Source organism: Suricata suricatta, chromosome 2 (genome assembly GCF_006229205.1).
Source record: "Suricata suricatta isolate VVHF042 chromosome 2, meerkat_22Aug2017_6uvM2_HiC, whole genome shotgun sequence".
In the NCBI taxonomy this organism is placed as follows: Eukaryota; Metazoa; Chordata; class Mammalia; order Carnivora; family Herpestidae; genus Suricata; species Suricata suricatta.
In genome coordinates, this window is record NC_043701.1 from 150,087,754 (window position 1) to 150,114,354 (window position 26,601).

The 26,601-nt window shown below is 41.6% G+C and overlaps 2 protein-coding genes across 11 annotated transcripts in view; one reads left to right on the forward strand and one right to left on the reverse strand.

Annotated features, from left to right (window-relative positions):
* RASGEF1A (RasGEF domain family member 1A) overlaps positions 1-5,157 on the forward strand; it is a 34,784-nt gene extending 29,627 nt beyond the window's left edge. For both annotated transcript variants that reach the window (XM_029932188.1, XM_029932187.1), the window contains exons 7-13: positions 15-107; positions 566-668; positions 756-835; positions 1,541-1,732; positions 2,519-2,642; positions 2,995-3,067; positions 3,313-5,157. In XM_029932188.1, coding sequence (XP_029788048.1) covers positions 15-107; positions 566-668; positions 756-835; positions 1,541-1,732; positions 2,519-2,642; positions 2,995-3,067; positions 3,313-3,337 — 690 coding nt within the window. In that variant the 3' untranslated portion in view covers positions 3,338-5,157. The remainder of the gene's footprint in view (positions 1-14; positions 108-565; positions 669-755; positions 836-1,540; positions 1,733-2,518; positions 2,643-2,994; positions 3,068-3,312) is intronic.
* CSGALNACT2 (chondroitin sulfate N-acetylgalactosaminyltransferase 2) overlaps positions 588-26,601 on the reverse strand; it is a 56,907-nt gene continuing 30,893 nt past the window's right edge. For 4 of the 9 annotated variants that reach the window (XM_029932177.1, XM_029932178.1, XM_029932185.1 and 1 more), the window contains 2 exons: positions 18,493-18,574; positions 10,519-13,442 (listed from right to left, as the gene is read on the reverse strand). In XM_029932177.1, the coding sequence (XP_029788037.1) occupies positions 13,150-13,442; positions 18,493-18,574 (375 nt within the window). In that variant the 3' untranslated portion in view covers positions 10,519-13,149. Of the gene's footprint in view, positions 3,028-3,306; positions 3,456-4,572; positions 4,745-6,182; positions 10,379-10,518; positions 13,443-18,488; positions 18,575-22,857; positions 23,066-26,601 lie in introns of those variants that run through there. The other 5 variants (XM_029932182.1, XM_029932180.1, XR_003905636.1 and 2 more) reach the window with 4 other exon arrangements.

Consider the following 26,601-nt stretch of genomic DNA (forward strand, 5'->3'; position numbering starts at 1 on the left):
TGTGTTTCCCCCAGTGCCGAGGGGACCTGACCAAGACCTACAGCCTAGAGGCCTATGACAACTGGTTCAATTGCCTTAGCATGCTAGTGGCTACCGAGGTGTGCCGGGTAAGTGCTGCATGGCCCATATGGGTGGGGTGGCACTGTCCCTTCTCTGGACCCACAGGGCTGCCTGAGGCTCTGACTTCTATACCCCTCAGATGAAAAAACTTTGAAAGTGGAGACAGAAGCCTCCATTGCTGGGGCACCAAAATCCCTGCTCCCCCCCTACCCCCTGGCCAATCTCACAGTAATTATGAGAGACACCCATCCATGGGGTGCACCCAGCATGTTCTGGGAGTTTATCTGGAACTCTTAGTACTCTGACTGCCCTCCTGCCCCTTGCCCAGCGTCGGAAAATGCCACAGCTGTGTTTGGTGGCTCTGCAGCTGACAAGCATCTCCCCAGCCCTGGGTCTGACAGCTCTGAGGGCCCAGCATAGCTCCTGTCTAGGCTGCCCTTCAGGGACGGTCAGGGGGGATGGTCCTGTGGGGGGCTCACGCGGAGGCTGTTTGGCTGCTCTCCAGGTGGTGAAGAAGAAGCACCGGACCCGCATGCTAGAGTTCTTTATTGATGTGGCCCGGGAGTGCTTCAACATCGGGAATTTCAACTCCATGATGGCCATCATCTGTGAGTGGCCAGACCCCGGGGGCTTCCTATCCAGCTTTTGCCTGGCCTACCTAACCCCACCCTGACTCTACCTACTGTTTCCTGCAGCTGGCATGAACCTCAGTCCTGTGGCGAGGCTAAAGAAAACGTGGTCCAAAGTCAAGACGGCCAAGTTTGATGTCTTGGAGGTAGGCACCTCAGCCTTGTCCTACACTGGCCTGAGGAGGGGTGGGCCTCCCATCACGCTCTGCCCCCTTGCTCAGAACCCACTGCCCACAGTGCCATCTGGTGTAGGCCATGTTGAGCCGGCCTGGCTGCTCTAGGAGGTGGGTAGCTGCAGCTCTTCTTGGCCCCTGGGACTTTGCAGAACTTGCCTTAGGCAATGCCAGTTCTGACTAGAGTGGTTAGGAAAGAGTTCGACAAAGGTTGGCCCTGGGGCGTTGGGTGATGCTGACGAAGCAGAGACTGGCTTTTTCCTGGCTTGAATTGCTGTGGTTCTGGATCATCTGGGTGGCCCAAGAGCGGGTATGTTTACCTGCAGCCTTCCCTGAAGTTATTTGATCACAGAATCCACTTTCTGCAAAAGTGTCTTAAGGAGCTCATCAGCTTTGGGAGATTATTGGTCCAAGGAAAGGAGCAAAGGAAGGTTTTGAAAGGAAAGAAGGTAAGACCCAGGCTTGGCAGGGAAGAGGAAGTGTGTGAGCTGTGAGACTTCTCTGTAACTTTCTTCCTCTTTGGATCCAAACCTAGTACTCAGCCAGGTGCTCACCCCCAGGAAGGAGGCCTCTTCTGGTGCCTTCCTCATCGCTGTTTCCTGCTCTGCAAAGGGGCATCCTGAGCAAGTCGGGTGCAGGGAGAACACTGCTAAACCAGGTCCTCCTGTCTGCCCACAGCACCACATGGACCCATCCAGCAACTTCTGCAACTACCGCACTGCCCTGCAGGGGGCCACGCAAAGGTCCCAAATGGCCAACAGCAGCAGAGAGAAGATTGTTATCCCTGTATTCAACCTTTTCGTTAAGGACATTTACTTCCTTCACAAAATCCATACCAACCACTTGCCCAATGGGCATGTTAACTTCAAGGTGAGCTCAGCACCCTTCTGGTCTGAGGGGAGGGGGGCCAGACCTCTCAGCCTTATCATAGGGCAGGCAGAATCTGTGCCCCTAGAGCTATAAAGGATGGCCCTTTGCAGAAAGGCCTTTATGACCGAAAGCTCCGTGGTGAGTTATGTGTGCTGTTTGCATCCCTTCTGGGCTTGGAGCCACAGGGAACTTGTATTTACCCAGGACGCTGGTCCCAACACTGACCCACCAGGGAGCAGAGAAGGGGCTACTTCTGGGGGTTTGGGAGTGAGCAAGGCTTTAGGCAAGAAGATGCTCGAGGAGGCAGCAGAATTCCAGATGGAAGACAAGGGTAGCTGGCCAACGGTGGGAAGCTAGGACAAAGGTGACTGGGGCCTGTGTAAGAATCCATAACTCCTTCCTCCCCTTACCTGTGTGAGGGAAGTACTGGACAGCCCCGTTTCCCCTACAGCTCCACAGGAATGAGATCATGGCATGTTCATGTTGACAGTGCTGTGCTGGGTATGGCTGGCATACCTGTCTCAGCCTGAAGTCCCGGATGGGGCCTCCAGGGTCTTGCATGGGGGAGGCACAGACCCTGCTGTGGCCTCGGGGCTAGGCAAAGTGGAGGACCGAGTGATCTTGGGGACACTTACTGGCTCTGATGCTGCATAAAGTGCTGCTGTGGCCACAAAGTCAGCTGAGCAGGGTCACAGAATGAAATCAGAATCTACATCCCCTGCCTGAACCAAGGATTTTAAGCTTAAGGTGACAAATGAACATCCAGTTGGTCTTCTGTACCTTCAGAAATTTTGGGAAATCTCCAGACAGATCCATGACTTCATGACATGGACTCAGGTAGAGTGTCCCTTCGAGAAGGACAAGAAGATTCAGAACTACCTGCTCACGGCACCCATCTACAGTGAGGAAGGTGAGGCCCACCTCCCCACACTGTATATGTCACCCTGACCCCCACGTCCAGGGCCTCTGCTCTCATGGGGGGGTTGCTCTGGGAGGCAGGCTTGATTACAGGGGAAGCTGAACTCACAGGGGTGAGAACATGAGGGTGGGCTGTGGGTAGATGGGGCTCTGGAATCTGGAAGCTTCCTGATAGTGCTGCAGAACCAGGACTTCTCAGTCTCCAAGCTGGGAGCTCTAGAACCCCAGGGAGCAGAGACCTGTGGACAGGCCCAGTTGCAGCCCTAGAAAGGAGGGGACAACTGGTGTGGTAGGCAGACTCACTGCATGTAGACATGGGCTCTGAGGGGCTTCTCATCTCTCAGCTCTCTTCATCGCCTCCTTTGAAAGTGAAGGTCCTGAAAACCACATGGAGAAGGATAGCTGGAAGACTCTCAGGTAGGAGAACCCCAGGGACAGGCCTGTGAGCCCCTGAGACCAGCCCCGTGCCCAAGTCCACTGGAAGGGAGAGGACTGGGAAGCATGATGGGTCTGCCCTTCTGAAAGGTGGCCAGGGGTGTCTCCACACAGGCTGTCACTTGGTGGGAGGCTGAGTGTCCCTGACCCTTCCCCCGAAGGCCAGTTCTTTGAATCCAGGCCCTCCCAGCCACCTGATCATTTCTCTGTCCCCTGCTTACCTTTAGGACGACTCTCCTTAACAGAGCCTGAAGGCACGGATGCAGCCTGCAGATGCTGGATGAAGCACACACATGCACTGAGTTTTAACCTTGATTGATAAGGGTTGAGATGAGCAGGCCTCACTGGTTGGGGTCCATTTTGTATATAACTTTTATGGAAAAAAAAAAGTAATTATTTCATGCATCAACCTTTGGCACTTACAAAGTTTTTTTTGTTTGTTTATTTTAAATAACAGGGCAGGGCCCTGCTTTGGGGAGGGTGGGGAAAGAGTATCATGGGAGATGGCATCCATGATAACATCTTATTCTAATGAAATGTAGATTTTTATTTTCTACTTTTGATTATTAACATCTTATGAAAAAATATTAAAAAAAAAAAACCCAACCAAAACCAATGTGAGCCCTGCCTGTTTGGACGGCCTTCCAGCCAGTGTCTCTGATGTCGGGGTCAGTGCCTTAGAGAGTACTGGAGGGCCGGGCTCCCACTCTGTTCTTTTAGCCCTCAGCCACCAGTGCCAGGGAAATGCCAGGAAAGCTCTGCCCTGGACCACAAAGTACCTGTCCTCAGTCTAGGCCAGAGAGGTCCTAGCAAGAAGGGCCTGGCTGGCCAGGGGCCCTCATTTGCATACTTCTAGAAGCAAACCTTGAGTACAGGCTTTCCAAAGTTTACATTTTTCATTTTCCTTTATCAGGGATTTAGGGGGTTGGGAAGGGGCAGGGGGATACCTGGCAGCATATTTTCTGTTGGAATATGTCTGGCAAATTGTTCTTCAACTACACTTTAGGAAAAGAGAGAATCTAAAATAAATGTGGGGGAGGGGGCGTGTGTGTGGTGGAATTATCTGTTTCCCAGGCTGTAACTGAAAGGTACACCGAGCTGTAATGAAGAGAGTACAAGGCAGACTTGAGGATGGGGACATTTAAAGCAGTTCCTGAAACTCCAGTACAAAGTGAAAAGAAGCAACTCATAAATCAGTATTCTAGCAGACTGCCTCCTCCTTTTCTCTGGGTGGGGGGCTCCCCTGAAGGGAATCTGAAACAGAGGATTACCCAGACCAGACTGCTGGAGCCCACTCACAAAAAAGTGCCCAGCATTTAGAGGTATTCTCCATACTCAAACTTGAGGAGTACACTCGTTTTCTGTCTTTCTGGCTGTGGGAAGGCAAGTCCTGATCCCTCAAAAGCCAGAGGTGAGCCATCTGCTCTGACTCTCTCTCCCTCACAGCAGGGCTTTCATTCTGCACAAGCAGGTTCGGAACTACTCACCTTTGTTTCTCTCCGCATGCCTGGCTTCCCAGGAGCCTGCAGCCGAGATGCCCGAGTGAAGATGGGTCAGGTAGTTGCTAATTTCCAAAGCTCCTAGGAGAGCCTGGAGACGTGGAGGTGAGGCCTCAGGAAGGGGTGGCTCCACAATCCGACGCAGACGTCGCCCTCGGCCCTGGGTGGAAGCAAGATTATTTACACTGTATTGTCACAGTGTTTTCGCACTTTTCAGATGTTATAGATAGTACATATCGTTATCTTGGTAGTACATATTGCTTTGTTTATGTATTTGAGATAAAGAAAGGCTGAAAACTTGAGACTATATATTTGGAATACAATGTTAGAACACCTTCTGTCTTGCGAGTTAAGGAGCCTTCATGTCAGTGTGTACTCCACTGGGTCATCAGTTCTAGTACCTACCTGATACAGTGTCTATGTTTGCTACTTTATTTTCCCAATTTGAGACACACCTTATGTTTTGGTATTTTGAGATGAACTCGAGTACAAAGCTGTACCATAACGCAGGATGTCAGCTGTTGGTGTGACTGGACGTACTTGCATCAATAAAAGAACATGTTGCTCCCCTTGCATGCCTGCTCTCTGTGTGTAGCTGGCTAGGCCTGATGGAAAGAGGTCCTAAATGGCCCTTCAGAGAAGGAGCAAGGGACTCTCATCTACACCACACATTCTGACAAAGGGCTTCTCAAACAAATAATCCAAAACAAGATAAAGTTGTATAAGAGGCATGTTCTAGTCCTGTTTTCCTCAAAGACAGACCCAAAACTGTACCACTAGTTGATTGTATCACATAGTCATATTAAGTTCAGGAAACCTAACTCATGTAAGACCGTAAACGCTCCTTTACTACAGGCACAATCAGAACTGTCAGTGTCCACGGGCTCTGTGGATCTCTCCTGGGGCAGGGGAAGTTGGGGACACCTGCTGACATCTTTCTGTAGAACAGTTTGCAGAATGCAGTTCTAGATGGGGCTCTTTCTGTTGTGATGCATCACCTTCAAGAGCACTAAAGAAAAGGGATTTGTTGAAAGGCACACAAAAGTTTGTGGAATTGACGGAAAAGCACTGAGACACTGGAATGGAAGCCAAACTCCCACCTGTCCCTCTCCAGCCTATCCCACTGCCACTCTGTCAACAATGCCCAGGCTGGATGGGATCTGCTCTACAGCTCACTGAACTGTACCCTTTTCTCTCAGAGCTAAGTCGGACTCACTTTTCAATGTGTGCAGTGTCCGTCCTCCCCACTGGACCAGCACTGCCCAACAGAAAACTTTCTGTGATGGGAGTGCGCTCCATTTGCATTGCTACTAGTTACATCTATGCACTGAGGTCAACACAACTGAGGAATGGAATTTCTAATTTTAGGTGTAAACAGGTAGTGGCCACTGGACAGATGAGTGTGGGGCTTTGTCACCTGCTGTCCTTCTAGTGGCTTGTAGACAGCACACAATAGGTGCTTAGGTGTTTGTAGAGCAAATGAGGACACCTAGGAGGATGCACAAGTGAGTTTTGGGTAAATGACACTTTTTCAGTCTTTATAACTCAATGGAATTCTTAATTTCCTGGTAAAGTTATTTTTGAAAGTTTCCACCTACCTCAGTGGAAGACGGGGCAGCACATCCTTCAGTGTGTGCCTTGGCCATGGAGCTTGAGCTGGGAGTGGGTGGCAAGCTCTCGGCTGGCTGTGGTGCTCCTTCACTCACAGAGTGGTCCCTCTAGGGCATGCTTCTCAAGGTGTGGCTCTTTGACAGCAGCATTAGCAGCACTGGACACTGGCTCAAGCTGATGCAGGGCCCCACTAAAGGGGAAAAATGGGGGTTGGGAGCCCAGTAAGTTTGGGAAGCTCTTCTGCTGATGCTCACAGTCTACCTCTGCCAGATACAGCCCTGTACCTCCCAGGTACAGGTGCGCTCTCGCTTTGCAGACACACGGAACCTCCATGTCACTAGTGCACCTCCTCTAATGTACTGTGGTCCTGTCCTCACACACGTTCTTCCAGAGTCTGCTTACAGCTTCTCTGGTGAGTGATGCTCTGTGCTCCTCTGGGCCCATCTGCCTTCTTACCTTACACCACTGGCATCTGTCTCACCCGCCAGTCTTGGCTTTCCGAGTAGGAGCCACTTGTGTAACTGTGTGGCCAGCGATCAGCACGGTATGCAGCTCCTAATGCCACCATATGAGGACTGAACACTGACTTTCACTTCACACACACATTTCTGGAACAAATCTATGTTACAGCATCATGTGACAGGAAATAAGCTAGGGATCTCTCCTAAGGCCACAGAGACTTCTGTATCAAAACTAAGATTACTTGTGAAACATACACCTATTACACTTGTATATAAAATAGATGCCCTGTTCCCCAGGAAGGCAAGATAGGAAAAGCATAAGAGCAAGGAATCAAAAGTTAAACTATTTGGATTCGGATCCTAGTTTCCAGGTCTCAGCAGGGCATCCTTGGAAAAGTTGTTTATCTTTTAAAGCCTCCATTTTCTCACAATTAAGATAAATTTACAATACTCTCTGTCTCATACAATACTCTCTGTCCCTTCTTTGAAGGGGCTGTTGTAATGCTACATGGCAGAAGGTGCAGTGCTGGTTCGTTAGAAGCAGTCAGTGTTAGCTGGATACTCGCAGCAGCACTCCTGATGAAACTGAACCCCACTTCTCCCACAGAGCAGACTCTCCTGGGAAAAGTCAAACAAGAATTATAAGTGACCTTCTCAAAGGAACAACTGAAGTTCTGGTTAATATAAAATATATTCTAACATTACTGAAGAGTCATTTCTGTTCAATTTAACCAGTATATAGACATATATGGGGAAAATTCCCACAAATTGGGGATTCAGAACCACTTTCTAAATGAAAAACCTATTACCCACATACAGGCTAGTGACCTGAGATCATACCAACACAGTTTCTATTTTCAGTCCCAGAAAGAAGTCATGTTACTGTAAGGAAGGTGAAGGGCTACCATCCCCCTCACCCCTGAATACCTATCCTAACAAACCCCAAACTCTTAGGTATGGATCTTAAGCAACAATGTTGAAGAAACAGTGCTGTCAAGAATATAAGAAAATGTTGGAATTTTAAAATTTGTTTTCATTTCTTAATGAATAGAGGTTCTTCTCTAAATGTCATAATTCTGAAGAAATTATGAGTGTAAGCTGAAAATTATGAAACAGGTTAAGAGATATAAAGGGCATGGACAATAGAACAATAGGTCTAACATGTTATCAGAGCTTTTGAAAGAAAGAATGAGGTAGAGAAAATGAAATGTAATAGCTAAAAGTCTCTCAGAACTGACAAAAGATAATAAACATCCAAGGAGCCTAAAGAATCTCAAGCAGGATCAGAAAAAAAAAAAAACCAAAGTAACCTGCAAACACACATATATCCTAGTGATTCAGAACAGAGTTAAGGAGGAGATCCTGAAGGCAGCCAGGGAAAAAGGTTGATTACTTTCAAAGGAGTATCAACCTTAAGCTGATAATTTACTTACAAGGGAAGTAACTGAAGCCAGAAGACAGTAGAATAACATCAATGTACTAAAAAACAAAACAAAAAAAACAAACCCAACCTAGAATTCTATACTCTTCAAAAAATATTTTTAAATGAGATAAAAGATATTTATGAACCAAAATGGAGTTTGCTATCAGCAGACCTTCACTGAAAGAAATTCTAAAGATTGACTCTTGACTCCCACACTATATGCAAAAAATATTTCTAGACGCATCATAGATCTAAGTATGAATGGCTCAAACAAAGATGAGAAGGGAAGTTATAGGCAATCTTAATAAAGCATCTAAAAGAAAACAGGAACATTTTTTCTTTACTTTGGAGCAGGCAAAGTTTCTTAAATTGGATACCAAGAGCACTGGCCATAAAAGAAAGAAAAATGATAAAATGGACATTATTAAGAGTTTTTGTTTATTAACAGATAACAGTAGAGAATGATAACAGTCCTCTGCCTAGAGAAAGATATTTGCAATACATAAATCTGACAAAAGACTCACATCCTGAATACAGAAGTAACTCCTACCAATCAATGTATTTCACCAAAGAAGATCTTCAAATGGCCAATAAGCACATGAAAAGATTTCATTTCCTTGGTAATAAACAAGTGGATTCCTCACATGTGGCAGGCAGGAGGCAGTTATTTGAAAGAACTGAAAAAATTGGTCAGCCTCTGGCAAGGTTAATCAAGGAAAAACAAAAGGCACATATAGTATCAGGAATGAAAGAAAGGTTATCATTATAGATCCTGTACATATTACAGAGATAATAAGAGGATATTGTAAATAACTTTGTATATTTCATCTAAAATTTCAAATTTATCACTATAAATTCCTAGAAGAATTTCTAAATTCTTCTAAACCTTATCTAAGATAACATAATCAAAACTGACTTTAAAAGAAAGAAAATCTGAATAGATCTATAATCATTAAATAAACAGAATCTGTGAACAGAAATCTTCCCATATGGAAAACTTCATGGTTATGTGGCTTTCAGGTAGTTCTGCCAAATATTCAAAGAAATAATTCCGTCTTACAAAACTTTTTTTTAGAACAGAGTAAGAAGGAAGACATCTAACTTACTTTATAGGCTAGCATAACCTTAATAAAAACTCATTAACACAGATGAAAAACACCTGAAATATATACACACATAAACACTCTCACACACACAAATATATACACAGATATGCAAATGAAGCCTGTGTGTGTGCACATACACACACAATAAAATGAATCCTGCAATGCATAATAAGGATAATACATCATGAAACATTGGAATTTACCCAAGGAATGCAACGGTACTTCAAAAAACACCTCAATTTAATATGTCAAAGATGGAAAAAAAAATATCTTCTCAACAGATGCAGTAATATAAAGTAACTTTGTTAACTTGATAAAGGGTATTTATAAAAATACCTTCAGCAAATACCATAGTTACTGATGAAACACTGAGACTACTCCCCTTGAAATCAGAAACACGGGCAGGAAGTTCACTATTATCACCTCAACACTGCACAACAAATCTCAGCAAGCACAGTAAGACAAGGAAAATAAAGATATAAAAATTGAAAAGAAAATGTTTACTTTTCATAGAGATATGATTGCACAACAGAAAAACTATGAAAGAAACTAGAAATACAAGGTTGGCAAGCTTGCCAAACACAAAAATCAACTGAATTTTTAAATACCAGGAATAGACAATAAAAAAGAAAAATGATAGTTACAATGGCATAAAAAATGTAAAGTATCTAGGAAAATCTATAAAATACTACATGTAAATCCTCTATGTGAAAAAGTATAGAATTTAATTGAAAGACAATAAAGACCTAAATAGATATGTCATGTTCAAGGACTGGAAGACTCTGTACACAAAGATGTAAATTCTCCCCAAAGTGATCTTATAGATTCACTTAAATCTGGTCAAATTCATGAAAGTTTTGTGAAAGTTAACTAGCTTATTCTCAAATTTATCTGAAAGTACCAGGGCTACAAACAGCCATGACAGTTGTTAAGAACAAGGCAAGTGGATTAGCTCTCAGAAATACTGACTTCTTATAAAGATATAGTAATTTAGACCATGAGGTAAGGGTATGGTGATGGACAGAAAGCCTATTTGAACAGAGAGCCCAGAACAAGACCTCTGAACGTACGGAGATCTGATGAGTGGTTCTGCAGATGAGTGGGTAAAATACGGACTATATTGTAAGGTGACGCTGGGGAACAATCTTTATCTCACAGCATATACAAAAAGCTCTTCCAGTTAGGTTGAAGACCTAACAAGGAAAAGCAAAGATATATATGAGGTATTCAGAAGACAATATAGAATAATAGCTTTAAGTTATCTTTCCTTAATATAAGGCGATATATAATTAATAATAAAAAGTAGAATCCTTAAAGGAAAAAAATAGTCATGTTAAAGTTAATTTTTATTAATGAAAAAGTATCTGCAAGAATGGGAAAAGACAAGCCACATCCTGGGAGAAGATATTTAACCAATAACAAGTGGGTATATGAAGAATTCCTATGAACTGATAAAAATGGGCAAGACAAATGCAAACTGTAACTGTAATTCATGCCTAAGGCCTGCTAGATTAGCAAGAATTAATAAACCTAACAAAATTAAGTATTGCCCAGGATGCAAAATGAACTCACGGTGCTGAAGATGGTCCACTTTGGAAACAGAATGTACACACAACTGATGACCCAGCATTATTACTCCTAGAGAAATTCTTGCACACTTATTATAAGAGATATGTGAAGCAGTGTTCATGACAATGCAGCTTCTGATAGCAAAAGCAAACAACAAAAAACTATGAGCAGCCCAAATATCTTTAAACAACAGAGTTAATGAGTATTTAGTACATTTATACAGTGGAGTACCAGTCAGTAATAAAAATGAATTTTGAGATTAACATGAATGAACCTCAAAAATATAATACTGAATAAAAGAGAATATATAATGAAATAATATGCACATAAATTCAGAAACAGGCAAAACTAAACAGTCTTTTGGGTAGAGATACATATATAACTGGGAAAATTAAGTAAAATAAGTGAAAATTTATCATAGAAATCAGAATGGCTATTATTACAGGGGGTGAGGGTGTATAATCAAGAAAGGGCACACAGAGGCCTTTCACTGATAATGTTCTTTATCTCACTCCTGGTAGCTGCTTTATTATTCTTTAAACCACATAATTATATGTTACATACTTTTCTGTATTTATGGTATTTTGCAACAGAAAAAATTTATCACATTTTCATTTAACTTTTGATAATAAAATACTTTATTGGTACCATTTAATGTCAAAAACACAGTATGTTTCCATTGCTTAGCTTCCCATTTTTAAATTAAAAGCTAGCTTTTTTTAAAAAACGGAGAAAAGGTGAAATCACTTGATTCTGTCAAAAAACAAGCTGCAACTTACCTTTGCAAGTAATTAGGTTCTCTCACTTTAAATACCAAAATTCACTGGTCTTCATAATAAATAATTGTATATAAATGGAGACAATGGCCTCATAATTCTTCAGAGAACATTTTACACATCTTAAAAAAAAAGCCTAAACTACCCAACTTAAAACTTGAAAGAATAATTCATAAGAGTTACTATAAAATTAATTCATGTAGCACCAAGAAATTTGGAATTTATATTTCAGATGATAGGATTTACTGAGTAAAAAGTAATGACTTTTCTTCTGTGAATTATTAGGGGCTTATATACACATAGAAGGATACAATACACATCCTTTTAAAAAGCCAAATCAAAATCTATGCATGCCTTTCACCATATCTCCAATTTTTGGATCCAGCAATTGGCCCTCTGGCAAAATATTCATGTGTGATAAATAACATAGTATATAGTCCTATCTGAATATAACTTCTTATTCATCTTGTTTCATTAACATAATTTTTACCTCAATTAAAACATTATTCTATCTGCAAACAATATATTTCTCTAAAATATTCTGTAATTCAGATTTCCATTCAGATCACTTTCCCCTCCACCTCTTTTTGCAAATCAGTGTGATCAATACTATACCTCATTAAACTGTTTTTCTCCCTTCATGAAACTCTAAACTCAAAGTATCACAATATTACAAATACAGGTGTAGCATATATTAACATATTAGGGAAAAAAAGGATAATAAATATATGCGGATTCAAGCTAAATGAGGCAATACAAAGCAAAAACCACAAAAGTATGCTATGTTCATCTATTCTGAACCACTATAGGAAGGCCCCAGTAGCACCTGGCTCATGTAAACTGATGTTCCCAGATATCACTAGTGCCCTGTTCTCCAACATAAGTAAATGTTCTAGTAAAGACATTTTCATGTTTATTTGTTTACTTAAAACAATCTATAGCAACTTTGACTACTAATCCAGAACATGAGAACACATTATAGTTCTAATCAAGTCATAGATTCTAACCGAAGTATTTTCTACTATTACTCATTTGTTTAATACCAAATATTCAGGGAGCTAAGCAACATTAAGGGTTTTTTATTTCTGATTTCTTTTGATTGATTGTGAATTTCAGATGTGTCATTTAGTCATCCTCTGCTTCAGTGAAAAAGGATTCTTCAAGCAACTGACTAAAGATCTTAATTTAAAAGCAGGTTGACTCCGTGGTCAGCAGGTGAAGAACCCTTGTCAACACAATCCATCCACAACACTCTGTCTCCTCTGCAGGCCCGGATGCTCCTGACCCACCCTGAGCACAACACACTCCATCCCTCGACCCAGATGCAACCAGGCACATCAGGATGAGTGCGGGGTAGAAACTAACTTAAAACTACTTTTGGGGCAAACACCAGATTTCTGATTTGTCAGCAATTCCAAAAATGCAGTATTTTCACAAAACAGGGTTTGCACTGAAACACTGCTTTTTCTTCTCATATCAAGTTAAACTGCTAAAGTAAAGTAAAGCCAGAAAGAACACGAAACACAGCATGTCTTCTCTGAAACAGGCACTGCATCTGCAATTGGAATTAAGGCTAAAAAAACAGTGCTGGTTTGTGGTTCAGACTAGTATGCCAATGATTAGCCAACAGCTTCACTATTTGTCCTGTATGCCTGTTTGTGAAGATGGGTCTCTATCTCCTCCCTGAAGACCAGCATCCCCAGGTGTGAGTGAGAGGCCTCGTTCATGGCTTTAGACTGGATGCACATACGGTATTGCTCGGGGGTCAACTCATCTGCACAGCGTTTCTCATGCCAGAGGTGGAAAAGACCAGGAACTGGAGTCCGAATCACAATCAGGTCACCATGTAAGTATTTTCGATAAAGATGAACATCTTCTCCACCCCAACCTTTTACTTCCATGTCGAATCCACCTGCAGGATAAAAATGGACACTGCAGGTAACTGACAACTAGAGCGCAGTCAGACCTGATAAGGATTAAGATGTTCTGCTTCAAGTGAGAGGGCATGGTACAGACTAAAGACACCTGATGTAGAGGACTGACATCCTGGTTTGGAAGTCAGTTAAGAGCAGATATCTAGGAGTGCAGGCTCTGTTGCTGAGAGTATCAAAATAAGATTAATATTTGAGAATGCTTTGTAAACATCAATATTAAATAGAAAATCTACAGAAAATCAAAGGAGAAGGAAATATAAATCACCATAATCTTACCACCATTAATATTATAATTAACATAATTATCCTTTGAGATACAAGTTTTTCTGGGTCACAGAAAATTTTCCAGAGGAGAAAAGACAAGAAATGGCTAAGCTGAACATATACACTTGAGAATGGGCACACAGATGACTTAAAGCCATAGAAATGGATGAAATTACTGAAGGAGTTTAGAAAGAAAATAGGGCTCAGGTCTAAATGCTAAGTAAGTAATGCCAATATCTACAGGTTAAACATGCAGAGAAAGATAAGTCAGCAAAAGAGACTGAGAAATGGTCATGCATGTGCTGCTTAATTAAGAACTTAAAAAAGAACCAGGCAGACCTAGGAACAATACATGTCATTTATAATCTTACCCACTAGAACAATTCTGATGGAGTGATGGGGCAAATGGCTAACTGGAGTGGGTGGACCCATGAAATAGGAGATAAAGTTGAGACTATTTTCAAATTGGCTTAAGATGAACAATGAATAGTCTAAAGAAGCATGGAAAACATAAACCATTTGGCGTTTTTTGAAGAACTACAAAATATTTTTGAAAACTGAGAACAAATTAATTCTTTAATTAGGAGCTAGGTTTCTAAATTATGTCTTCTGTCAAATATATGTCACTTAATTTCACACTCAAAGGATGACAATAATCCTGAGATCTCTAAAAGTATTAAATAGTCACAGCCTTACTAAACACAATGTATAATTTGTCTTGGTTTTTGTTCTTTGTAGATATAAGCTCTTCAAATATTAGAGATGGTGTAAATAGTTAACATAAATGGGAGACTTCCAGTTTCTGGTCAGGCACAGAGCTTAGAAGTCATTTCATCCTACCAAAAAGTAAAAAAAACAAACAAATTGAAAGATGAACAACTCTTCTCAAATCTCTCAAAGAAATAAGGTCACAGAGCAAACAGCCACCTCCAAATTGGAGAGACAGGCGGGTAAAACAGAATCACAAGTATTAGAGCAGAAACCTGCCAGTAGTAATGTCCAGGAGTAAGGAAGGGGTGGAAATCTGAACTGTAAATGATGAGCTTAAAATTTCTGAGGGCCCAGTCATAGGAAGGTCCCTACATTCCTTTAGCAGCTCTAGCAAGTCCTCACTGTAAGACTGGAGCAAAATCTCCTAGTGCTTTCAGCAGGGCAATGGGAAAGTAATCATTTTGAAACAAGCCAGAGAGAGCACTTTATTCTTAACGAGGCCTGCCCACAGGAGAAACTATTTTACCAGAGTCAAATCTACCTAGGGGAAGGACATACCCAACTCCAGCCCACTCTAGCCATCCTCTTCCACGGAAGGTTGGGGCAGTGTCTGGGAAACACTTGTGAAGTTACAAGTCCAGACATATAATTTCACTAAAGGACTGAGGCCTAATCACAGGTATATAGAATACTTCCTCTTTTCCCAAACTTCACCACCAATTACTAAAGGCCTTGCCCAATACATTATGTTTAGCTATGAAGAAAACATGAGGCATACTAAAAGACAAAAAACAGACTGAAGACATAGAGTAAGTATCAGAACCAGACTCAGATATGGCTGAGGTGTTGAAATTATCAGCCTAGGAATTTAAAACAACTGTAACTGATATGCTAAGGGCTCTATGGGAAAAAGTAGATAACATGGAAGAATAGATGGGTAATGTAAGCAGAGTGAGAGATTCTAAAAAAGAATAAAAAAGAAATGCCAAAGATAAACAATGTAACAAAGGAAGAATGTCTTTGTAATGGCTGAGGAGAGAATCTCTGAGCTTGAGGATGCAACAGAAACTTCCAAAAATAAAAAGGCAAACCCAAAGAGGACTGCTGGGAAAAACAGATCGGAATAAAATATCTAAGAACTGTGGGACAACTACAAAAGGTATAACATATGTATAATGGGAATATCAGAGGAGAGGAAAAGGAAAAAGGAATAGAAGCTCCACAATGAAAGAGGCCAAATTCCAAACAAGCATGGAGAGGACAGGGGCTCCCTTCCTCATCCAGCTCACAGTCACAGGTAGAGGCTCCATTCCAGAAGGGAGCGGGGCTACTCTTGCCCTGCCCCATGTTCTACTCATAAGGTAGAGATATCACTCTGAGAGAAGTGTGCCACTGTCTCCACTCCCTAGTTCGGGAGGAGAGACTCAGAGATTTTTTTTCCCCAGGGGAAGAGGCAGTACATGAGAACAAACTGCTGCAAAACTCTTCCCAAAGGAACTGATTTTACTTGACACAGTGTGCAGAAGTTCAAGCCTAAGGGGCTCTTGAAAATAATAAGAGATTTTTGTGGTAAGCAATTAAGAGGAGGCTGATAGCTCCATTAGAGCAATAAGCTAAAAGGTAGGCCAGTTAGTTTACTGGAAACAGGGAAAGAGACAGCTAAGAAGAGTCCTCCTGAAGTCTGAACAAAACTCAAAGATTTGCCTCAGAAACTACCTTGCAAAAGGGTTCCATTTAATTGGGTCAGACTGTGGAGCAATTTATGCCCCAGAGCACTGTCAAAAACAAGAGAGCAAGTCAGTGAGCCATAGGTGGAGCCTAACAGATGGGAGTTACCAACAGGCACACGAAGAGTAAATGAGAGCTCCACTAAATCCATGTCATCCCAGGATGGCTGTGCACATGCCCTAAGGAGTAACATGAGAGGCTTCATATTGCTAGGGGTGGAGGGAGGGTGGGGAGATAAAATTCATTAAAATAGTAAAGCCAAGTGAATAAACAAACAAGCAGAAAACAACAAAAAGCAAGTCCTGGAGGCAGGGGGTAATCAATATCCAGACCTGCCACAATACAGTACCTAAAGTGTTCAGTTTGCAAGAAAGAAATTATGAGACTTGTAAAGAAACAGAAAAGTGTGACCCATATACCGGAAGAAAAGTAGGCAACAGAAACTGTGAGAGGGCCTAGATGTTGGGTTTTTACAAAAATTACAAAACAACCATAACAAGTATGTTCAAAGAATTAAAGGAAATCATACTTAGAGAAGGTAAGATGACAATGTCTCATCAAACAGAGAATATTAATGAAATGACAGAAGTCATATATATATATAGAGGGGAGGGAGGGAGGGGGAGTGGGGGGGAGAGGGGGAGAGAGAGGAGGAGGGGGGGAGGGAGAGAGAGGGAGGGGAGGGAGAGAGAGGGAGAGAGAGGGAGGGAGGGAGGCAGGGAGGGAGACATGCAAGCATGCCAAATGGAAATTCTGGAGTTAAAAAAAGTACAATTCAAATAAAAAATTCATGAGAGCAGCTCAACAGAAGATCTGAACTAACAAAGAATCAGCAAGCCTGAAGACAGAACAATTGTGATTATGCAATCCAAAGGACAGAGGAAAAAAGAATAATGAAAAATGAACAATCCCAGAGAAATGTGGGACACCATTAACTGTACCAACACAGATCAAAAAGGAGTATGACGAGAAAATGAGAAAGGAGCAGTGAAAAGTAACACGGTGAGAAGGCAATGATGTATACTTGCTGTTTTATTAAGCCAGAAATAAGGGGAAAGGGCATTAGTTTCATTTAATAGTCTTCTTATTGCTATTTGCTGATTTTTCCATGATTCAAATGTTACAATAATAAAGAAACAAAAAAAGAGACAAAGTGGAGGAATTTCCAAAACAAATGATTATAAAAATGAATGTAAGGCAGACCTAGAAAGTACATAAAATATATTCTATTATAAAATATAAAAATATATAAGTGTATATATAAGTATGTGTGTATATACGCGTATACACACCCACACATAAATATATAAAATATATTCTTATATGCTATGAAAATGTAGCCACTGACTGATTAGGAGACATGGAATCAAGTTTTAGCCTGCTTTATTTTATTTTTATTTTGAGAGAGAAAGAGAGAGAAAGAGAAAGAGAGAGAGAGAGAGAGAGAGAGAGAGAGAGTGAGAGTGAGATAGAGAGAGAAAGCATGCACAGGAGGGGCAGAGAGAGGGGGAGAGACAGAATCCCAGTCAGGCTCCGAGCTGTCAGCTAGGAGCCTGGGCTCAAACTCACAAAGCGAAGATTATGAAATCAAGAGTCAGACGATTAACTGACTGAGCCACCCAAGTACCCCTTCAGCCTGCTTTCTTAAACTATACTCTGACAATCTATTTTTTGCTGGGTAAGGCTGAAGCCAGAGTGGGGTAGGGGGCTTAGACCAGATTCTTCAGGGTCATCTTTGGCTTCAAGGAGTGCATGATTAAGCCAGTGACTGCAAGTCCTCCACTCAAAGCTAGAAAGATCAGCTGTCTTTTCTTTTGTTTTTCGAATACTATGATTTTCATTAAGACTTAACAGATAATTAAAGAGGGGTTTCATCTCTAAAAAATTAAATATTCATATCTTAAATAAAAAAATGCAAAAGCCCTTGGACTAGACAATCTAATATTACTTCCAGATGTAATAACCCATGAGCACAACACCAAAGTTATGTAGACATCTTTTGTAAGAGCATTCAAAGCAACTGCAAATATTGGTAACAAGACAAAATGATATTTTTATTTATTAAAAAAAATTTTTTTTAATGTTTTTTATTTATTTTTGAGAGACAGACAGAGACAGCACAAGCAGGGGAGGGTCAGAGAGAGAGGGAGACACAGAATCTGAAGCAGGCTCCAGGCTCTGAGCTAGCTGTCAGCACAGAGCCTGATGCAGGGCTCAAACCCACACACCGTGAGATCATGACCTGAGCTGAAGCCGGACGCTTAACTGACTAAGTCACCCAGGTGCCCCTGTATAGTCCTATTCTTAAATGTAAGGCATACTTACCAATGGTTAAGAAATCTGATCGATATTGACAAGTCATTCCAAAGCCAAAATCTCTCCAAAAGCCAGAATCCTTTTTGTGGACCTTTGGTTAAAAAGAAAAATAAATTCAACTTAATCCCTCAAGACCTAGGTTTCAATCAATAATGAAAAAAATTGAGATATTTTCCAAATAATTTTTCCTGTCACTTATGTGACTGAAAATGGATCACATGTATTTATATTATTAAATCCTTATAAGACCAACAAAATATAGTCCTCTACATGAGCAAAGGACTCTTGCCATATTCAGTTTATCAGAATTCAAGCCCTGTACAACATGCAAGCTGAAGTTACCACTAATCAAACAGTGTAGTGCCTGAGCTCAAGGAGCTTACATTCCATTTTGGGAGGGTAACAGTTGCACAAACACATACTGAAATACAATATAAATTACTTCTACACAGTAGATCTTATTTGGTGCCTACCCCGGATTTATTACCTTGCCCCTTTCCTGACTGCGTACAGTTTTGCTCTAGTAATTATCTGGCCCCATGTAGCCCATGAGCTTCAGGGAAGCTCCTTCCATCTGTAGCTTCAGACTGAGCCATGAGTACTCTATACCAGCAGCACACGGTCACCCAACTAATTGTAGGAATTGGTTCACTAACAGGAATTAGACAAAATTCAGGGCAACATGGCAAAAGGAGAGGGTTGTTGAGAACTGTGGAAGAGTTCATTCCCCCAAAGCCCCTTCAATCCTCTGAGAAAGATACTAGAAAAGACACTTGCCTCTTTTGGATGGTATAGGGCAAAAGTCAGCAAACTACAGCCTCCAGGTTAAAACTGGCCCCGCTGCCTGCTTCTGAAAATAATTTTATTGGGATATAGCCACACTTACTTGTTTACAAACTGTCTATGCATATTTTCATGGTACAGTGGCACAGCTGAGTAGTTGCAACAGAAATTTAACCGTATGGTAGGCAAAGCCTAAGGTATTTTCTGCGTGGCTCTTTACGGAGTAAGTTTGTGGCAACGCCTCAAGTAGAGTGTGGACATGAAGTCTCTGGCATCACAGAGCCTCTCTTTTGATGGAAAGATAGCAAATCTAGATCTCAGGTGGTAATACATGCTAGGAAGAAAAATGCAGTAGGACAAGGGGAGAACATGAGAGAGAGAAAGCCTATTTTGGATATAATTCCATAAGGGGCCTCTCTGAGAAGATAATGTTTGAGTAGGGACTGTAGTGAAATATTGAGGTGAGCTGTGCAAATATCTAAAGGAGATCATTCCAGGCAAAGAGGGTAGCATGTACAATGGCTTTGAGGCAGGAAGGGAATGACTGGGGCAAGAGAAAACAAGGGCAAGAACAGAAGGAGGCCCCGCAGACAAGAAAGGGCTATTAACATTTTAAAAAGATAACTGGTATTACACTATATATATATATGGTAATGATCTAGAAAGGCATAATGTTAGGAGAGGAGAGTGAAGGATGGTGGGACAGAGTCCTTGTTCAGGCATGAGGGATAAGCTCTAGTTTAAAAGAAAAGGACAGGCTGGCCTTACGAAGGGTCACGGGCAATTTGTCCACTGGGAATGAAGAGTGGCTGAGGGATCTCATGACAGAGTAAAGAAGAATGTCTGACCACTCCTCTAAGTGAAATATGAAGCAAGATATGTGGAGAGGGAGGAGTGGTGAGGGATGCTGGGAGGCACGAGGACAGTATGAGTGGCTCGGAAGACAGACAAGGTCAAGTGCAGGTAGACTGTGGTCAAGTGCAGAACGTCAGGGCAGCCATGGAACCCTGAGGCCTATGGTCATATATTTAAAGCAATAGCCCTATAGGGGGATTGTTTTTCTTGCCCTCCACATTCCACTGCTCAGAGGCCTGGGTGAGAGTTGCCCTTAACCAGGCTGGGGTTTTAAGAGAAAACACTGGAAGGAGTGAGGGATGAAGGAGGCGAGAATAGCCAGGAGGCTGTGGATAATGACTAACTATGGAGTCTGAGTTGGGTAAGAAGAGACGTAAGGATGTGGACATGAGGAGGATGACAGAAAAGAAAGAGGCATCTCATCAAAAGTGCGGGGTTCCAAGATGGCGTTCTCAAAGAAGTGAAGTGGGAGCTGGGATCTGAGACAGAAGTAGGAGTTAGCCAAGTGAACGATGTACTGGAGGAAAGTTCCAGACAAAAGAACAGGTTGTGCAAAGATCTACAGATGGGAGAGAGCACTGTGGGCGAGGGATGGTGGGACCACATTAGAGACGGAAGTAGAGGTGCCCACAAATTTAGGCCAGGGCTCAGCAAACTTCTGCAACACAACAGGCAGTAAATATTTTGCGCTCTGCAGAACACAAGACTCTGTCACGACTATTCAACTTTGCCACTATAGTGTGAAAGCTGTCATTGACAGTAACCAAATGAGCATGCTGTGTTCCAACAAACTTTATTTATGGCTACTGAAATTTGTGTTTCATATAATTTTCATCTGCCATGATTATTTCAAAAATATTTTTCAACCACTCTTCACTCATGGGCCATAGAAAATTGACAGGCTGTTTTGGGCATCAGGTTGTAGAATGCTGACCCCTGGTTTAAGGGATCCACAGGCCTCATCATAGAGAAGGGGTATCTGGTCACATGTTTTGGCTTTTTCCTAATGGTAATGGAAATCTCACTGAAGAGTCAGGGCAGAAGGAGTAATGGGATCAGATGACATTTCTGAAAGATCACTCTGGCTACAGTGTAGAGATATAAAAGGGGACAAGAAGGGAGGCTGGTTAAGAGGCAACAGTTATAATCTAGGAATGGGAAGCCTAGTTTTAGATTATCATGGTATGTTCAGAAAGAAAAAATTGCATGGAGGTAAAAAAAAAAAAAAGATTGAGGACAAGAAACTGAGAGAAGTTCAGCCAAGTGACTCAATGGGTAGGAGTAAGGATGAGAGGGAAGGATCGACCAAAGGTGACTGCAGGCTGCTGTCCTGAACAGTGCATACGTGGTAGTACCACCCCCAAGAGGGGGGCACCAGAGAAAGGGCCGGCCCGGAGCAGAACAATGCAGAGCTGGGTTCTGGACAGAATGAATGTGAGTGATCTATGGGAATTACCACAGATAGCAAAAATGAAGGGAATATACAGGTCTACAGAGGAGGTAAATCTTGAGGGAAGTGAGGAGAGTTTGAAAAGGCTGCTGTGTGGAATAGGAGAACTGGCTGGAAAACAGAACAAGGCAGCAACTGAGGACTCAGCTTAAGTTGGAGCTAATAAGTATGCATTTTCCATTTTGTTTTTGTTTTTATTTTTTCAGGAGAGGACTTCTTCCCCTTCTAGAATGTAGAGCTCCTAGAGAGCAGGACTTTTTGTTGATTTTGGCCACTGCTCTATCTGTAGCAGCTAGAACAATGTGAGAGGCACATGGCAGGCTTTCAATAAACATTTGTTAAAAGAATTTATAGAGGCATAATTTCTGTGGCAAAACCAGGCTCTAATATTCTTATCTCCTTAGAACAAAAGTATTAAAACAAAACATCCACTTTGACATTTCTACTCCATGACAATTCTGGTTTGACAAATATTATGACTTCCTTTATAACTTAATTTCTTAAAAAAAAAAAAAACAACTCCAAATATTACCAGGTTTGCAGAAAGAAATCATTGGTTTTGATTTTTAAATGAACACATTTCCACTGTCCCTAATTCCTGATTAATATTTTATTTTTATCTGTCCCCCTCCTGAGCATGTGGGGGATATAGCTATCCACATTTCACTTGCTACAACTCCAGCCCTCAGTGCCTCACAGGCTGTCAGGTTCATGAGTCCATGTGGCAACCTGACACCTTCCCTTGAGGGTCTAATCACCTACCATGCTCAGGCTGAACTCTCAATCTCTCCTCTTGCCATTCTTGTCTTTTTCTTACTCCTCACATCTTATCTACCAGCAAGTTCTCCCAGTCAAATCACACCCAAACCGTTCTCCACAATTACCATCCTTACCCAAGCTATTTGCAGCAGGAACCACACACAATCCATTCTGCATTGGCTCCGAATCCTCCCAAGGCTTTCTACCACACTTAGCCTAAACTCCTTATAGGAGTGTTAACACGCTCTACACGACTGGCCCAGCTTTGTGCCCTACTGCCCACTGTGCTCCAGCCACCTTAGGAAACCCACTAGTGGCTTCTTCTGCCTGGAACTGCCTTTCCCCAGTCATTGGGTAGCAGGTTCTTCCCGTTACTTGGATAGCCTCTCCAGCAGCCCGATCTCAGAAAGGTCTTTCTGACCAGGCACACCACAGAAAGCACCTAGTCACTCTTCACAACTCAGACTATTTTAATGATCTGTATGGTATTTATTACTTGACTTTTTCTTCTGTTTCTTCCTACCAGAATAAATACTCTTGTGAATGGTAACCATGTCTGTCTGGTTCCAGGTGCTGGGGGTTCCAACGGTGAATAATGGCTGGTACAGAACAAAGCCTATTGGATGAATTAATATAAAAGAGGCAGTTTGTGGAGTGGATAAGAGTGGAGACACACTGCCCAGGCTCCTGGCCCACCCTGCCAGGCACTCAGTCACCATATAGCTGTGTCCTTTTCTGTAAAACAGGGGTAAAAATAGCACCTACTTCAGAGGTTGTAACGAGGATTAAATGACTTAATAAGTATGAAAATCAGAACAGTACCTTATACAGAGAAAAGGGTACATAAAGAAATAGTCATTATTAGCATTAAAATATCATCTAAAAAAGATATACCTTTACCAATAAAAAATTTTTTTTATTTTTAAGTAATCTCTACATCTAACGTAGGGCTTGAACTCATGACCCTGAGACCAAGAGTCACATACTCCTTTGACTGAGCTAGCAGGCACCCCTATTTCCCTTTTTTTTGAACTTTATATTTTCCTCTATATTTATACTGCTATATATATCTACATTTCATGAACATTTTCCTTTTGGTACATATTCACCACTGTATGTACTATAATTCAATTTATTATTATTTAAAATTTTTTAAATGTTTTATTTATTTTTGAGAGAGAGACAGCATGAGCAAGGAAGGGTCAGAGAGAGAGGGTGACATAGAATCTGAAGACAGTTTCCAGGCTGTGAGCTAGCTGTCAGCACGGAGCCTGACATGGGGCTCGAACCTGCAAACCGCGAGATCATGACCTGAGCTGAAGCTGGCCATCAACCAACTGAGCCACCCAGGCTCCCCCAATTTATTTTACTATTAGAGTTTTGCTTGCTTTCAATGTTGTCAATATTATTATGTGAATTGATACTCTAGAGCTCTGCTTCCTCAGGAGAGACTCCTGGGAGTGGAGATTACTGGATCAGAGGGATGCACCTGTTTGAAAACTGCTGATCCAGAAAGCGTGCCTGCATTCCTACACCACCTCCCATCCTGCCAGCCTCACTTGCATGACTGTTTTAAACAGTGACTTTACAGCAGCAAAAAAGTTTTGCCCTGCTATTTAAATGTATTCTTCATAAACTATTTTTTAACATTTATTTTTTTATAATAGTTTATTGTCAAATTGGTTTCCATATAACACCCAGTGCTTCTCCCCACAAGTGCCCCTCTCCATGACCATCACCCCCTTCTCCCCCCCACCCCTTCAGCCTTCGGTTCATTTTTAGTATTCAATAGTCTCTCATGATTTGTGTCCCTCTCTCCCCAACCCTCTTTCCCTCTTCCCCTCCCCTTGGTCCTCCATTAGGTTTCTCCTGTTTTTCTGTTAGACCTATGAGTGCAAACATATGGTATCTGTCCTTCTCTGCCTGACTTATTTCACTCAGCATGACACCTCGAGGTCCATCCACTTTGCTGCAAATGGCCAGATTTCATTCTTTCTCATTGCCATGTAGTACTCCATTGTGTATATATACCACATCTTCCTGATCCATTCACCAGGTGTTGGACAGTTAGGCTCTTTCCATGATTTGGCTATTGTAGAAAAGTGCCACTATGAACATTGGGGTACATGTGCCCCTATGCAATGGCACTTCTGTATGTATCCTTTGGGTAAATCCCTAACAGTGTTATTGCTGGGTCATAGGGGAGTTCTACTGATAGTTTTTTGAGGAACCTCCATACTTCATAAACTATTTAAATGTTTATTGTGAATTATTACCAACTCTTTTAATATTTTTTTCCTATTGGTGTATTTCCTATTTACTTTCAATCTTAAGGAGATAATATTGCACATTAAGGAGAGCAAGCTTTTGTCTTACTTTAAGTGGGGAGACTGAAGTTTAGAAAGGGTAATTTGCAAAGGTTACAAAGGAGTGAAGCCAGAGCTTGAAGTGGAAACACTTAAACTTATTTTTCTGCATAATGTCTAGAATGAACCTACATTTAAATTATTCTTTTCCCATATCCTCCCAAACCACACAAGAGTACTAGCATGTTTTTACATTTCTTTTCGCTGTCATATGTTGACTCCATTTAGCACTTTTTTTTTTGCTTATCAAGTAATTTTTTAAATAATTTTTTTGAAGTAACTTTAGGTTTATAGAAAAGCTGCAAAGTAGCATAGAGAGTTCCCTTACACTTCTCATCTAGTTTTAAATTCCCCTAAATTTTATTGTCTTACATTGTTGTAGTACATTTATAAAAACTAAGAAACCAACACTGGTACATTATTATTATTAACTAAATTTGAGACTTAATTTGTATTCCACCAGTTTTTCCCTTAATGTCCTTTTTCTGTTCCAGGACCCAGTCCAAGGCACCAAACTGCACTTATCTCTTATGTCTCCTTGGTCTCCTGAGAACCTGTCACAGTTTTAGTTTTGTTTTTAATGATCTCAACACTTTATTTTTTTTTAGTAGTGAACCTCGAACTTATGACCCTGAGACCAAGAATCACTTGCTCCTCTAACTGAGCCAGCCAGGTACTCCTGATCTTGACACTTTTGAGGAGTACTGGTCGAGTATTTTGTAGAACATCCCTGAATTTGGTTTTGTCTTAAGTTTCTCCTGATTAGGGTTTTGGAAGGAAGGCCACAGAAGTGAAATGCCCTTCCTGCTACATCGTATCAGGGGTGCAGAAAATCCTGGTAATGTTAACCTTCATCACTTAGGGCTTAAGGTGGTGTCTGCCAGGTTTCTCCCCTGAAAAGTTAGTTTTTCTCTTTCCATACTCTATTCTTTAGAAGTGAGTCACCTAGCTCCACCTGCTGGAAAAGAAAATACCTACACAACTTATTTAAAATTCTGTAAGATATTTTTCTTTCCCCTCATATACTCTTATTTTATTTAATCAGTTTGTCTACCCACTGATTATTTATCTACGTGCTCATTTATTAATTTTTCTAAATGCTTATATTTTTTTTGAGAGAGACAGAGTGCAAGCAGGGGAGAGGCAGAGAGGGAGGGAGACACAGAATCTGAAGCAGGCGCCAGGCTCTGAGTTGTAAGCACAGAGCCCGATGTAGGGCTCAAACCCACAAACTGCAAGATCATGACCTGAGCCGAAGTTGGATGCTTAACCAACTTAGTCACCCAGGCGCCCCTCCACTTGCTCATTTATTTATGTAAGTATGAGCTCATGGCCATTTATTTTATGCTTGGGGTTGCAATCCAGTACTGTTACTTATCTTGTGCTCAAATTGTTTCAGCTTTGCCACTGGGAATTCTTTCAGGCTCCGGTGTCCCTTTGACAGACCCTCACCTAATCCTTTTGTTGTCTGAGTACTTCCTTACTTTCTGGACTCCTCCTTCTGGCTCCTTAACTTCCTGTCCCATCACTAAGACCTGGGAGCTGGGTGTGCTTGTTACTCTTGGGGAATCACTGCTTAGAAGTCTTCTCAGGGGACAGAGCTAGGTAATACGCAGAAGTATGTACCCTCTGACTTTTAAATCCCCAACTGTTATTCATTTCAATTATGTGTTTCATCAACAACTATTTAAACAAAAGTTTTATTGGGGGTTTTATTGTTGACTACTGTTTCATTCTCAGATCTTCTTGCAAACAGGTTCATTTCTCATTCCGCTGAAGAGGTTTGTGAGAAGTAAACTGAGTCCCTGAATGTTCAACAATGTCTATTTTGCTCACAAATAATAGATCAAATTATCAATTCCAGAATTAAAGTTGTTTCTCTCAGAATGTTCAAGATATTGTTTG